The sequence below is a fragment of the Octodon degus genome, unplaced genomic scaffold (assembly GCF_000260255.1).
Source record: "Octodon degus isolate 3935 unplaced genomic scaffold, OctDeg1.0 scaffold00033, whole genome shotgun sequence".
Taxonomy (NCBI): domain Eukaryota; kingdom Metazoa; phylum Chordata; class Mammalia; order Rodentia; family Octodontidae; genus Octodon; species Octodon degus.
The window spans coordinates 5239665-5253293 of NW_004524609.1; the positions used below are offsets into that span (position 1 = coordinate 5239665).

The 13629-nt window shown below is 37.7% G+C and overlaps 1 protein-coding gene across 4 annotated transcripts in view; it reads left to right on the plus strand.

The window, feature by feature from the left end:
* The window catches only part of Helz (helicase with zinc finger), a 168186-nt gene that overhangs the window by 105077 nt on the left and 49480 nt on the right, over nucleotides 1-13629 (plus strand). For all 4 annotated transcript variants that reach the window (XM_004630034.2, XM_023713863.1, XM_023713864.1 and 1 more), the window contains 2 exons: nucleotides 4497-4680; nucleotides 5931-6159. In XM_004630034.2, the coding sequence (XP_004630091.1) occupies nucleotides 4497-4680; nucleotides 5931-6159 (413 nt within the window). The remainder of the gene's footprint in view (nucleotides 1-4496; nucleotides 4681-5930; nucleotides 6160-13629) is intronic.

The following is a 13629-nucleotide window of genomic DNA, read 5'->3' on the forward strand; positions in this document are numbered from 1 at the left end:
TTGGCAAGCACAAGGGCCTGAATTCAATCCCTGGTTCCGCAAAAAAATAAAAAATAAATAAAAATAAAATAATAATAATAATAAAAGCTTTTTGCGTGCGCACACACACCCCACCCACCTTCCTTTCATACTGGCAAATGAACCCAGGACCTTAGCACTAGGTTATATCTACAGCCTGTTTTACAAGACAGGACCTTGTTAATTTGCCAGTTGGGTTTGAATTTGTGATTCTCCTGCTTTAGCCTCTGGGATTAAAGGGTTGTACCACCACGGGCAGCTCCTGCACTTTTCTTGATAGTGTATAACTTTATAAAGTAAGCCAGATGGCACTAGTTAACATGGGTAGAAGAGAGTGAGAAATCTTGTAGGAATTTAGGATCAAACCTCAGTCTCTGTACTTGCCTAAGCAGGTACTTTAGACCACTGAGCTATCTCCCAGCCTGAGACCATTTGAGAATAGTTAAATCCCTCTATTATGAAGGTAAGATAGTCCTACTTACACAGAATTACCATCAAAATGGACTTAAAACAGAGGTTGGGAATTTAAAGCAAAATAAAGACCCTGTAGTTGAAGGAATACTGTAACTCTTTGCTGTGTATAGTATAACTTTGTTTAATAAGAAACATGTTTTTTAAAACTATGTTAAGTACCTTGTTACAATATATTAATGTATATTTTTTCTCATGCTTAAAATGGCAGAATAAGAGGATTTTTGGTTCTGAATTAAGATCCCACAAATAATATAGTAGTCTCAGTTTAATGTAGAATTTAAATACTGAGCCCTAAGACTCGATTCCTAACTTTGAGAGATTCAGTCTGAAGGGCAGAGCTATAGGAACAGATACCCAAAAGACAGAATGTACAACAGACCAAACAGACTGTAGAGATGCAGAAAATAAATCCATTGGGTTTTGTGGAGCTTGAGTCACAGAGAATATAATTTTTGTTTCATATACTTTGGGAATATGTAACTTTTTTTATATATGTGTTTATAGTTGCTATATTCATGTTGGATTTGATCTTAGCACTGTAAAATGTCCCTCCATAGATAATAAAATTTTATTTAAAAGACTTGTTTGATATTAATAATCATAGCAGCTCATTTATGATTTCTATTTGCATGGTTTATCTTTCTGTGTTTTTTGGTTTTCATCTTTTCTATATCCAATCTAAAGTATATCTTCTGTAAACAGCATATGATTTCATGTAGTTTTTAAAATCTAATCTGAAAGTTTGCCTTTTGGTTGGATTATTTAATCCATTTATATTCAGTATTGCTACTAATGCTTTTTTAAAAAAAATCTGGCTTGTTTTTGTTTTCGGGGGGGGATCATTTTTTTTCCCTACCCTCTATTTTTGTAGCCTCCTTTTATTTATATTAAATCTGTTTTCTAATTTTATATTTCAATCCATTTGATTGTTCATATGCTCTTTAGCTATTTTTAATGGTTTTACTAGAGTTTCTGATATATATCTTAGAATCTTCAAATTTATACTTTCAGTGATACATAGAAGCTTTACTGCTATATAGTACTATTTTAATATATAGTGTACTTACATAGATCAAACTAATACATTTTCCATAATTATTTCATTGTTTTGCTTTTTGAGATAGGGTCTTGCTCTGTAATTAAAGCTGGTCCTAAACTCACTCTAGCTCAAGCTAGCGTTGAACTCAGAACAATCCTCTTGCGTCAGCCTTTCAAGTGCTGGGATTGCAGGCATGTGCCACCACACTCAGCTATTACTTTTTGTAACATAATGTATTTTAAAAATTCTAAGAGAAGAGGGACAAGTGCATATTTATAGACATTTCTATACTATCCTTATATTTTTGATTCTCTTTGTGACTTTGAGTATGATCTGTGTTATTTTCTCTCTGCCTCCTGTCTTTTATTGTCATGTGTATTATCTTTCTCTATTGTAGTCTTATATAACATTTTATGCAGTTGCTCTTTAGACCAATTAGGAGAAAGAAGAAAAAATGCTGTTCTACTTATCATCTTGTACAGTTGCCTACATAATTACCTTTTAGCAGTGCTTTCTATAGATTGGAACTATTATTTGGTGATACTTGCTTTTATCCTGAAAATTTTCCTTTAGTATTTCTGGTACATAAGTCTGCTAGTAAGGGATCCTCACAGATTTTGTTTAGCCAGAGTTAATCTGTATTTTGCCTTCATTCAAAAACCATTAAAAAAAGGTTTTGTTGAATTTAAGATTTGGTTGAGTTGTTTCATTTCCTCCACTTCACAGGTTGAAAGGCGTTTTTCCATTGCTTTCTGGCCTCCATTGTTTCTGGTCAGAAGTCATGGGTTAATCTTACTGGACTATCTACCAACGTGATATGTTGTTTTCAAAAATTTTTTTTTTATCTTGAATTGTAACATTTTTGTGTTCACCTGCTGGAAATTGTTAAGCATCATTTCTTTCTTCTTTTCTCTCTTCTTTCCTGGTTTTCTCATCATTTGAGTACTGATGAATTTATTAGTATACCTCTGTTCATTTTTCTCCATTATATTTTCTCATTGCTCTTTAACTTGCATAATCTCCATCTTTACAGTTGCTGATTTCTTCCTTTATCAGCTCAACTTTACTATTGCATCCTATAGTAAAATTTTCATTTCAATTATTTTTCATGTCCTAAATTAGAGCCTAAATTACACCCCAGGATGATAGTTGAAGTTGGGTTTGTTAGGGACAGATTGTTGCCAGTTTGTGAGGTTTCCTTTCCCTATCATAGGCAGAATTTTTTATTTTTATTTATTTATTTATTTTGTACTGAGAATTGAACTCAGGACCTTGAGCTTGTCAGACAGGCACTTGTGCTGCTGAGCTGTATCCTTGGCCCTCCTGGGCAGAATTTAAGGAGCAGTTGTGGGGACAATGTGGAACGTATTTTTCACTAGTATCTCACCAGCAGCCAGGTTAGAAGCCAGAGCTCTATGCGTAAGAGACATACAGATAGAGACAAACTGCATCTGTTTGTTGCCACCACCAGGTACTGTATCTTTCTGTGACCCAGTCAAGGGGAGGTTGGGATCTGCTGATGTGATAGGTCTTCTGTCTTGGGAAGACAAGAATACTTGTTTACCCAGCTGCCAAAACCGTTAGAGCAGCTCTCCAGCAGTATAGAACTGTGCAGGAAAGGGGACTGCAGTCTTTTTTGGGGGAGCGGGGGGAAGAGGGAGAATACCTTCAGTCTTTACCTACTGCTCCACTCAGATCTTCTCTGTGTAGCAGGAGGTGGGGCTAGGGAAACGCACGCCCCTGCTGCATACTGCTCAGTATAGGCCTTCTGCAGCATGGACCTGTGGAAAATAGGATCTGCCAGAGTCACCTGAATAGGTCTGTCCTCATAGGGAGCTGGGGTGTATGAGAATTGCCCTGATGGGAGATTGGCTGCTGAAGCGGTTATGTAATGCAGAGCTGGGAGGGGTGAGTGCAGGCCCTAGATGGACTACTGTATCCTTCTAGTTCTTACAGTTCTCATGGAATTTCTATAGATTTTGTTGAGTAAATAACAAATCTGGCATTTTGACTATAGTTTTATTCTGCCTGGAGCACAGTATAAAGGTGTGAACAAAGAAATAAAGTCGAAAAACAGTTTTGTTGGGCTCTGTGATTTACTTTGGTTTTCTGTGTGAATTTTTAGCCCAAGTTCGATATCTTGCTGTTTGTGGGAACAGGCTTTGGAGTGCCCTGCTTCAGAAAGGGCCTGGACCTTAGCTGGCCTTTCTCCATTAAAAAATTACTATTAGAAACACAAACCATGCCCCACAGAAAAGCAGCTGTCCTTAGACAGAGAGAGGCCCTGAAACATGCTGATGCCTGGCTGCCCATAGCAATATAGGGGAAAGAAAGAATCCTTATAAAAGGGGCTTTGCCAGATAGCTCAGTTGTTTAAAGAGCTGCTTGGGTAAATGCAGGCAGGCGCATAAGACTGTGGTTCAACTCCCAGCTCTAGAACTTATATGTGCCCTAGTGCTAGGCGCTCAGAGGGCAGGCATCCAGTAGAAGTGTCTCTCCCAAGTTTTCATCCATGCCCACATCTAATCACATGGGTGAAGACAGTTAATTGTTTTTTTTTTTTCTTATTTCTTACTGCAGTGCGCTTAGCCTCACTCTGTTTTTTTTTTTTTTTTTTTTTTTTGCTGGTACCGGGGATTGAACTCAGGCCCTTTCACTTGCCAGGGAAGTGCTTATTCTACTGAGACATCTCCCCGGCCCTCTTTCTTGTTTTTTATAGTGAGAATACTGACCAGTTAAATTCTCTGATTTTTATACTTTCATTGGTTGCATTACTATAGAATTATTGTTTGAAATGTGAATAAAAGTTTATTTTCTCACTGTGTTCATATAAAGAAGACGGTCACATTTAGTAGCTTTAAACGTGGTATTTGCTAAGATGAGGCCCATTATACATCACTTAGTTACCATATTCTTTCTCCAAACACTGATGATAACTAATATGTATGTGTGTGTTTGTTTAAAGGTATTTGAAGTGGTGGAACGTGTGGAAGAGTTAAGAAGGAAGTGGCCAGTAGCATGGGGGAAGTTAGATGATGGCAGCATTGGTGTGGTGACTCCATACGCTGATCAAGTGTTCAGGATACGTGCTGAACTTCGAAAAAAGAGATTATCTGATGTTAATGTAGAAAGGGTGCTAAATGTTCAAGGTAAATATTAATTGGAATCAGTTAAGTTATTCAGATGCTTCTTAGTGTGTTTATATTTGATTTTTAATTCTCTTTAAAGATCTTAGAAACTTTAGGTCATTTTCCTGGAGCAGGAATGACATATTCACTTCACACCAAAAAAAATTTTTTGTGATACTGGGGATTGAGCTCAGGGACTGACATTAAAATATTTTCAAACATTGAAAGATTTGTAATAGAATGAAGTGATAGATTACTGTAAGCAGAGCATAAGAAGAAAATGTGGGTTAAATCTGACTCTGGAAGGCTTCCTGGTGGGATTAGCAGTATTTGCCCTGATTGGCCAGAGGCTAGGTGACCCTGCTTCAAGAGAAGGTCCTTGTGTTTGATGGGACTTTGGACTAGATAATTTCAAAGGCTGATTCTAGCAGTTAGCATCCTTTATTGTGGTGAAATGCACATTGCATAAAATGTACCATTTTAACTTCTTTATGTCTACAATTCAGTGGCGTGAAGTACATCTACATTGTTGTGTAGCTGTTGTGACCGTGCATCCTCACAACTTTTTCATAAAAATCTGTGCCCAGTACCCAGTAACCCACCCACCCCCACAGCCTGGCAAACACTGTTGTACTTTCTGCCTCTGAATTTAACTTCTAGGTTCCTTGGCTAAGTAGAACTGCATGTTGAGTATCCCTCGTCTGAAATGTTAGAGATAAGAAGTATTTCAGATTGCGGAGCTTTTAGGTGTTTGCTCAACCTGTCTTTTTGTGGCAGGCTTATCTCACTTAGTATAACATTGTCAAGGTTCATGTATATTGCTCCAGATGTCAGACTTTCCTGCCTGTTTTTAGGCTGAATGATCTGTCATATGTACATGATACACTTACTCATCTGTTAATATGTCTGTGGACATTTGGGCTGCTTCTACCCAGCCACTGTGGGTAATGGCTGGTTCCCAACATGGGTGTGCATATGCTACTTCTTCAGCACTTTTCTTTCACTTCCTTTGGCTATGTTCAGAAGTGAACTTACTGTATCCTGTGGTCTTTTTTTTTTTTTTTTTTTTTTTGAGGAGTTGCCTCAAACTCAGTGTTTTCCAGAGCAGCTCTACCATTTTGTATTTTCACCAGCAGTGTACAAAGGTTTCCATTTCTCTGTATTCTTGCCAGTATATGTTGTTTAGCAACTTTTAAAAAATGCAATGCTTATATTACATCAGTGATTCAGATCAACAATCTCAAGTCTCTTTTTTCAAAATTTTTTTGTAGGAAAGCAATTCAGAGTTTTGTTTCTTAGCACAGTACGTACAAGACATACTTGTAAACATAAGCAGACACCAATTAAAAAGAAAGAACAACTTCTGGAAGATTCTACAGAGGACTTAGATTATGGGTTTTTATCTAACTACAAGCTTCTCAACACTGCCATCACAAGAGCACAATCCCTTGTTGCCGTGGTGGGAGATCCCATTGCACTGTGCTCCATTGGAAGATGCAGGTAATTATGTGTCTCTGACTGAGACATTAAAGGGGAGATGTGAAGTAATTTGTATTCTTTTGTATAATTTGTTTGCATGACCTCTCAGCTAGTTAAAATTAGAATTATTATTACTACCTGAAATCCAGTGATAACACAAAAGCCCATTACTTCGGGTCGATTTTATATATATATATAGTCATTCATTATTCGACAGACACCCATACTTCCTGAGGGCCTTCTATATCCTAAGCACTCTCTAGTCCCTGAAGATAGAGCAGTGAAAACAAAGGCATAAATCTCTGCCCTTTTGGGGCTTACGTTTGATCGGGTAGTAGGTAAAGACTGACAGCAAACTAAGGAGGAATGTTGTGTAGTATTTTACTTGATAAGTTTAAAATGGAAAAGAAACAGAACAACACTTAGTGATGTGACACACAGCCTGCTGTAGCACGCTCACATGCCATAGGTTAGTCACCACTGACTTAGAGCAATTGCAGGTGATGTGTGGGCCAGGCTGGTTTGTGATGTAAATATATGTTCAGAGTAGGTTTCCCTGAGAAGCTGACTTTGGAAGTGAGGGTGTGAGCTACAAATACATCTGGGGGAAAAGTGCTCTGGGTAAAGAGAGCAGCTTGAGGTGGTTTTGTGTCTGTGTGTGTATACAGGTGTCATTGGTGGGTATTAAATTTTGTATTGTTTGCTGCCTCCTTATCCTCTCTTCATTGTACTTCAGCTGCTCCACATGTAAACAATTTTTGTATCTCGTTAATTCAGAGGATCTTGAAATTAAGGGTTTAGAAGTAATTGTTTCTTGTCCTTGGATAGCATTGCTAGTATTCATTGGATTATAGTTAGGAGGAATAATTCTAACAATATGATTAAAATGTCAACTGGAAAGCTTCTCCATACACATGACTTAACACTCTTTTGTAAGAATTTTAACTTAATGAGGCTAGTAATGTAAGACCTAACCTGGAGTACTGAAAAACCATGTTAACATTTTTAATCTTTTTTTTTTGGTACCAGGGATCAAACTCATGACCTTGCTTTTGCCAGGCAGGTGCTTATGCAGCTCAGCTATCTCCCTAGCCCTCGTGTTAACATTTTTTTAAAAAAATTCAATAGAAATGCATGATATTCATTTATAAAGAAGAAATAGGTTGGGATTACTTAATATTTCATAAGTGTGGTAGCACCTGTCACAGTTAAGTTCAGAATAGTAAAAGATGTAGACAGTTCCAGATCAACCTTGAGTGTGTCTTTCTTTTTGATATGTTAGAATTAAAGTATAGACAAAGCTGTTAGACCATGGCTCTGAATAAAACACTTTTTCTGTTGCAGTATAGATATAACAGACAGCATTTTATTTTGTTTTTGTATACTAGCAGGAAAAAAAAATTCTATGGGAAAAGGGCAGTTCAAGAATAAGCTGCATGTATCAAACTTAAGACTCCAAAGGAAGTTGCTATCTTCTGTAAGGGGAAATATTAACAGAAAACTCAAGAACTTTAGTTTATTGGGAAAAAAAGACTTTTTTTAAACAATTGAGCTCTGGGCTGGTGAGATGGCTCAGTGGTCTAAAGCACCTACTTAGAACAAGCTCAGCAAAGCACAGGGACCGCAGTTCAATCCCCAGCACCACATGCCAGCCAGCCCCGCCCCCTGGTGGGCTGAGCTGGCCACACACACACACACACACACACACACAAATAAATAAATAAAATAAATTTAAAAAACAAACAAAAAAAACAATTGAGCTCTTAGGGTTCATGACTTTAAATAGTTCAGTTGTAACATGGCCTGTCTTTCATGGTTGAAAAGTAAGTTGACATTCATTTGTAACCATTACTGACAAAACTTGGGGAAAAGATTATGTTAATTCCAAGTTACAAAATAGAGCTAAATATATTAAGGAGTACACTAATTCTACTCTCATCCCAAGAATTTAACTTTAATTATTTTACATTGAAAGTGTATTTGGTTAGAATGTTGCTGTGGTATTTTACCACTTGTGTTTATATGTATGATTTGATAAGTAAAAAAGCATATATAGTTTGGTTAAAATTTATTATATAAAACAAACATATGGAGAGATGATGTGTATTAACACTGTTGAGGTACTGTTGGAGCAGCACACAGGGCTTGGAGTGGTGGAGCCTCAGTACTTCTGGGCCCTCCTTGTAGATAGCTCCAAATACGTACCTTCTTGGATCTGTTTGTAGAGTCCACTCCCCCTGCCTAGAGTCAGAGCACACTGACTCGCATGAGATCAGCGTTTTTCACCTCTCTCTGATGTAAGTTGTTACTTTCTCAGAGCAAATAGGTGAGGAGTATCTTCTAAGGCTGTGCTGTTATAATTATCCAGGGCTGATTTTTAACTTGAAACTGAGTCTGTTGATAGCTCAGTTGCAGTGCGCCTTGGACTGCTGATCAATCTCTATGCTAAGCAAAATATTTTCAGGAGTAATAAATTGGAAGTATCATTGGTTCCATTGTTAAATGAGAATGTTGATTAACAGTTTTAGTTGCACAGTTTGTGGCTCTAGCTCAAGAGTTGATAGTTGAAGCATACATACACTTAAATTTTAAGCTTAGTAATTTTGCTAGAAATTAACATAATCTCACAGTGCAGGTAAACCGAGAAGATATAGTGTGATCATCTAATCCTATAAGAATGGAGGAATGAATTCTTCATGGTACAAATTCATTAGGACTTCCCCTCCAGTTTTCATTCAGTATTTACAAAAAAATTAATGTCATAATCCCAAGTATCAATCAAATTTTCAAGAAATAATTACTATATATAACGCCAGTTTATTTTAAATCTTTATTTATTTGGTACGTGGCATGTGGTGCTGGGGATCGAACCCAGGTCCTTGTGCTTACCAGGCAGGCACTTAGACCACCAAGCTATCTCCCCAGCCCTATAACGCCAGTTTAAAAGTCAGTCATATATTCTTCATTTTTAAACAAGTTTTCTATTGTTGGGGAACTGCCCTTTTCACTTCCCAGACTAGCATGCTAATGTGTGGCGGGTTGCCTTTCACTGAAGGCTTTCTCTCAGCCAGGTGCGGCCAGCAGCCCTTTGCTTGGCACACGCCTCCTTCAGTTACCTTAGCAACCCTGCAGGAGGCTATTTTATTTGCATTTTAAATGGAGGCCTGATTTAGAGATTTTAAATAATGCCCGGGGCCACACAGCCTTTCGTGCTGTTCGCTGGAACAGATGGCAGGTTGACTTCGAGACTCAGAGACTCCTTCTCAGGGTTGTGCTGCCTTTTCCAGGAAGTGATGAGTGTGTGCCTCAGGTCTGCCCTGAATGGGGCGTGGGGAGAAGGGAACACCCTCTCCAGACGACGTGGACTCCACTGCCTTTGGTGAGGGCTTTCCTTCCACTGAATCTCATCAGTACTTTAATGAATGCAGCGGCTTCATGGAGAAGATATGTGTACGCATACACACACACACACACACACACACACACACACACACGCAGTATACTTAAGGACATAAGTGATTTATTTTTAGTTATTGCTCTTCAGTGATTATCAATGACCTTAGAAGCAAGATTTATATAAAATTTAAATTAAGCCAGGCATCGTGGCACACTTCTATAATCCCAGCACTCTGGAGGCTGTTGCAGGAGGATTGCTGCAAGTTTGAGGCCAGTCTGGGTTACAAAGAGAGTACAAAGCCAGCCTAAATGGTATGGCAAAACACTGTCTCAAAGAGACAAAAATATAAACAAATAAAACCAAGCTTTGTGTTCGTGATTTTGTTCAGTGGTGAAGGTTGTGTCCCTTGAAATACCTAAAATTATAATTGTAATACTTGGGTTCCTTAACCAACATTTCTAATAGAAAACGGTGATTAACATAATAATATGTTAACATTTTAGGGCAGGTACTGAGAATTTATGAAGACTTCTTAGTTATGAGGGTAGTTGAACTTCTGAAGTGATCTTAAAATTATATATGTTCAGAAATGCCTCAGTAGGGGCCTGGGAAATGGCTCAGTAGAATAAGCGCTTCACTGGCAAGTGCAAGGGCCCGAGTTCCACCAAAAAAAAAAAGAAATGCCTCGGTAAAGTTTTGGAAATGCAGTAGCAGGCTTTCTCCAAGAGGAAAACAAAAATTTTGGGTTTAAAACTAAGACTTTTTAAAAGAAAACCTTTTTCTGAATACATAATTAGAAGTAAGAGATAATCTTTTTAGTAATAAGGAATAATGGTGAAAATATTGCTGGTGCCCTATTATACACATGAGAAAATAGAGCTGGAAAGAGAAGTTAAATAGTTTGCTCAAAGTTAATACAGTTACAGGGTGACCTAGGGACAGCATTGCCTTATCAATGGAAGAATAAGAAAAGTCAGATTTGGTTTCGTTTTGAGACATGATTTCACTCTGTAGTTCAGATTGACCTTGAACTCCCTTATGTATCCCAAACTGACCTTGAACTGTGTCAGCCTCACAGAATGCTGGGATTACAGGTGTGTATCACCACACCTGGCCAGAAAAGTCAGATTGAAAATATAAATTTCAAGCTACTTTTGGAACTTGGATAGGAATAGGGCGTGGAGTTTAAGAAAGTGACTTAAAAATGAACCAGTTGTAGCATTTGGTTATTTGCGTTAAAAGTGAAAAATAGGTAATATGGAATCGAACTTTTGACTAGAGTATGTAGCATTGTGTTGATAAATATTTATACAGTTCAATGCTGTGAATATTCCAATAAAAAATGGGGAAGTTAGGATTTTAGACCTTGGCTGCTATTCAAGTTACTATGAGGAATTAGAAAAAGACCCTTCTCCCTGCCCCCAGGGTTTTATTGCCAGTACTGTGGATAGGGTTCTTAAGAGTAAAAATCAATGGGCTGGGGATGTAGCGTAGCAGCAGAGTGCCTGGCTGACAAGTGCAAGGCCCCGAGTTCGATTCTCAATACCAAAAAAGAAAATACTAAAAATACATCAAGTACAGCTTTTCAGTGTACATTTCTTAGTAACTATTTTGTTAGTCTTTATGCTTTATGGTTAGCAACGTACATTTAATGTTTTATAATGCATTTGCTTGTCATTTTATAATCAGCCTGCTCAGGAAACTGCAAGGGACCGGTCTTTTTTTTTTTTTTTTTTTTTGCGGAACCAGGAATTGAACTCAGACCCTTGCACTTGGTAGGGAAGCACTTATTCCACTGAGTCATCTCCCCGGCCCCACGTTTACTTATCATTTTGCTTACATATGAGCCTAAATTTTTTTGGTGGGGGGACCTGTTTTTTAAACTCATTTTAAAAATTAGAAGGCATTTGTAAGAGAAACAGTTGAAAAAAAATTTTTTTTGAAAGATTTTAAGCACATTTTATTTTATTTTATTTTATTTTCAAAGTTTTATTGATAAACATATAGCAATGAGACAGTTTCAAATCAAATCGAAAGTACAGTTTCAACAAATAATACACTGCATACATTCTTCTCAGTGGTTAATTGCTGTACAAGATGCAGACTTGTGATCCTACTTACAAACACCATTAGAAAAAATCATTCTATTCATTAAGAGAATGCAACTATATATCTATCCCAACCACTTTGAATACACAGATACAAAATGGACATTCATAGTTATACCCCAATTTTTTTTAAGTTCCGTTGTTGAATATTATAGGTGTGTAAACTCAGCAAAATATTCTAAAAGAGTACAGAAGCCCATAATATCATTGGGTTTTCTGTTTAACTGGCAATGTCAGAAATTATTGACCTGAGGGGGCCTGGCCCTAGCTCAGGCCTTTAAGTGGCTGCTTCCACAAAGCTGTCAGCCTCAGGTTGCTGGAGTTCGAACCTCACACCTCTCCCACTGGCCAAAAGTGCCCTGAAGGCATTTGAGGAACAAAAAAAAAAAAAAAATTATTGACCTGAGTCCCCCACAGCTCAACATAACAACATGGCTTTACTTCCTATATTTCATCTTCATACTTTTCTACTGGATGGTTAAGACCAAGGTAAAGCAGGACCTGTGCAACAAGAGTTGTAGCTTTTTGGTCTGAGAAGGTCAGTGAAATGCCCTCAGGATTTATCTTGAGATCCTGTACCTCAGATTGTAGAACCTTTGTCAGTGTCAGCCATGTGGATGAGTCATGGCCAATGCTTGGCCTATGTGCTCTCTGTGAAAGCCTGAGAGAGTGTCTTCTCCCCATGTGACTCTCCTTAGGCACACTCTACGTCATCGATCACTTTCCTCTTTGGCCCCATTATCTTCTTGATCAGAAAATTTGGGACACTACCGAGGTACATGACGTTACAGTACAAGTTCTCATATGTCCTGAGTCTTAATTGACCTTAGAAGGATAGGGCCAAAATGTTGGCTTTCCTTGTAGCCCTCCTTTTTCTCTAATTTTGGTCTGCAAACTTAGGTTGTTAACCATCCAGAAGACAAACTTATTGTTACTATCAAATGATTTACGCTATCAAGCTTAACCTCACTATCTCACTGCATTTCAAACATCTTAGGCATAATAAGGAACAGGTATTTTTCATCAAGTATTGATATGTTGAACCGTAAGTCCCTACATAATATGATAAAGAACATTTAAAAATTAGATTATATTTTAACAATAGGATAAAGAATTCTATGCTTCTCATGTTTGCACATAAGTCCAAAAATCTCACCATATACACAGTTCAAAATTAAGCTCAGCAAAGTTTGATGAGTATATGAATAACCCAGTTCCTGCTCAAATACTCAGTTTTATAATCTAAACCTTTTCGTTTATGCTTCTTGATCACCTACCTACCCTGTACCTGGACATAGGATATCAGTTAAAGAAGCCATATCACCTACCTTCTATAATATAGTAAAATATTATTGGACTTCATATTAAACATAGATATGCGCATTTATAGTCACTTATTATAAAACTTCAAGTGTTGTCTTTCATAATATGTATTTAATGCTTTTAGTTGGAGGTCAGTTTTCAGATTTTTTTTGTGTGTTTGGTACTGGTTATTGAACTCAGGACCCTGCACTTGCCAGGCAGGTGCTTATTCTACTGAGCTGTCTCTCTGGCCCATTTTTCAGATTTTAAAGAATGACAGTATGTATTTGTAACAAGTCTTGAATATATTTTCCTTTGTCATTTATTACTTTGATTGGTTAATCAGTAATCAACCTTAAAATTAGTATTCCAACTTAATATATTTTCTTTTTTTTTTCTTGTATTTTAGGGAAAGGTCTATAGGGTGTTCAGGGTCTCACTATGTAGATCAGACTCATAGTAGTTCTGCTGTTTACAGCCTCCCAAGTGCTGGGATTACAGGCACGCAACACCATGCTCAGTCTCAATGGCCTGGCTCAGCACGCCCTGGGGGCAGGGCCAGGGCCAGCATGGCAGGCTCAAGGATTGAACCCCTTGAACCCTGGCCTCTGCGCCTGCTTGCAGATACTTTAATCCACTGAGCTATTTGGCCAGCCCACATGTATTTTCTTTTTTTTATTTTTT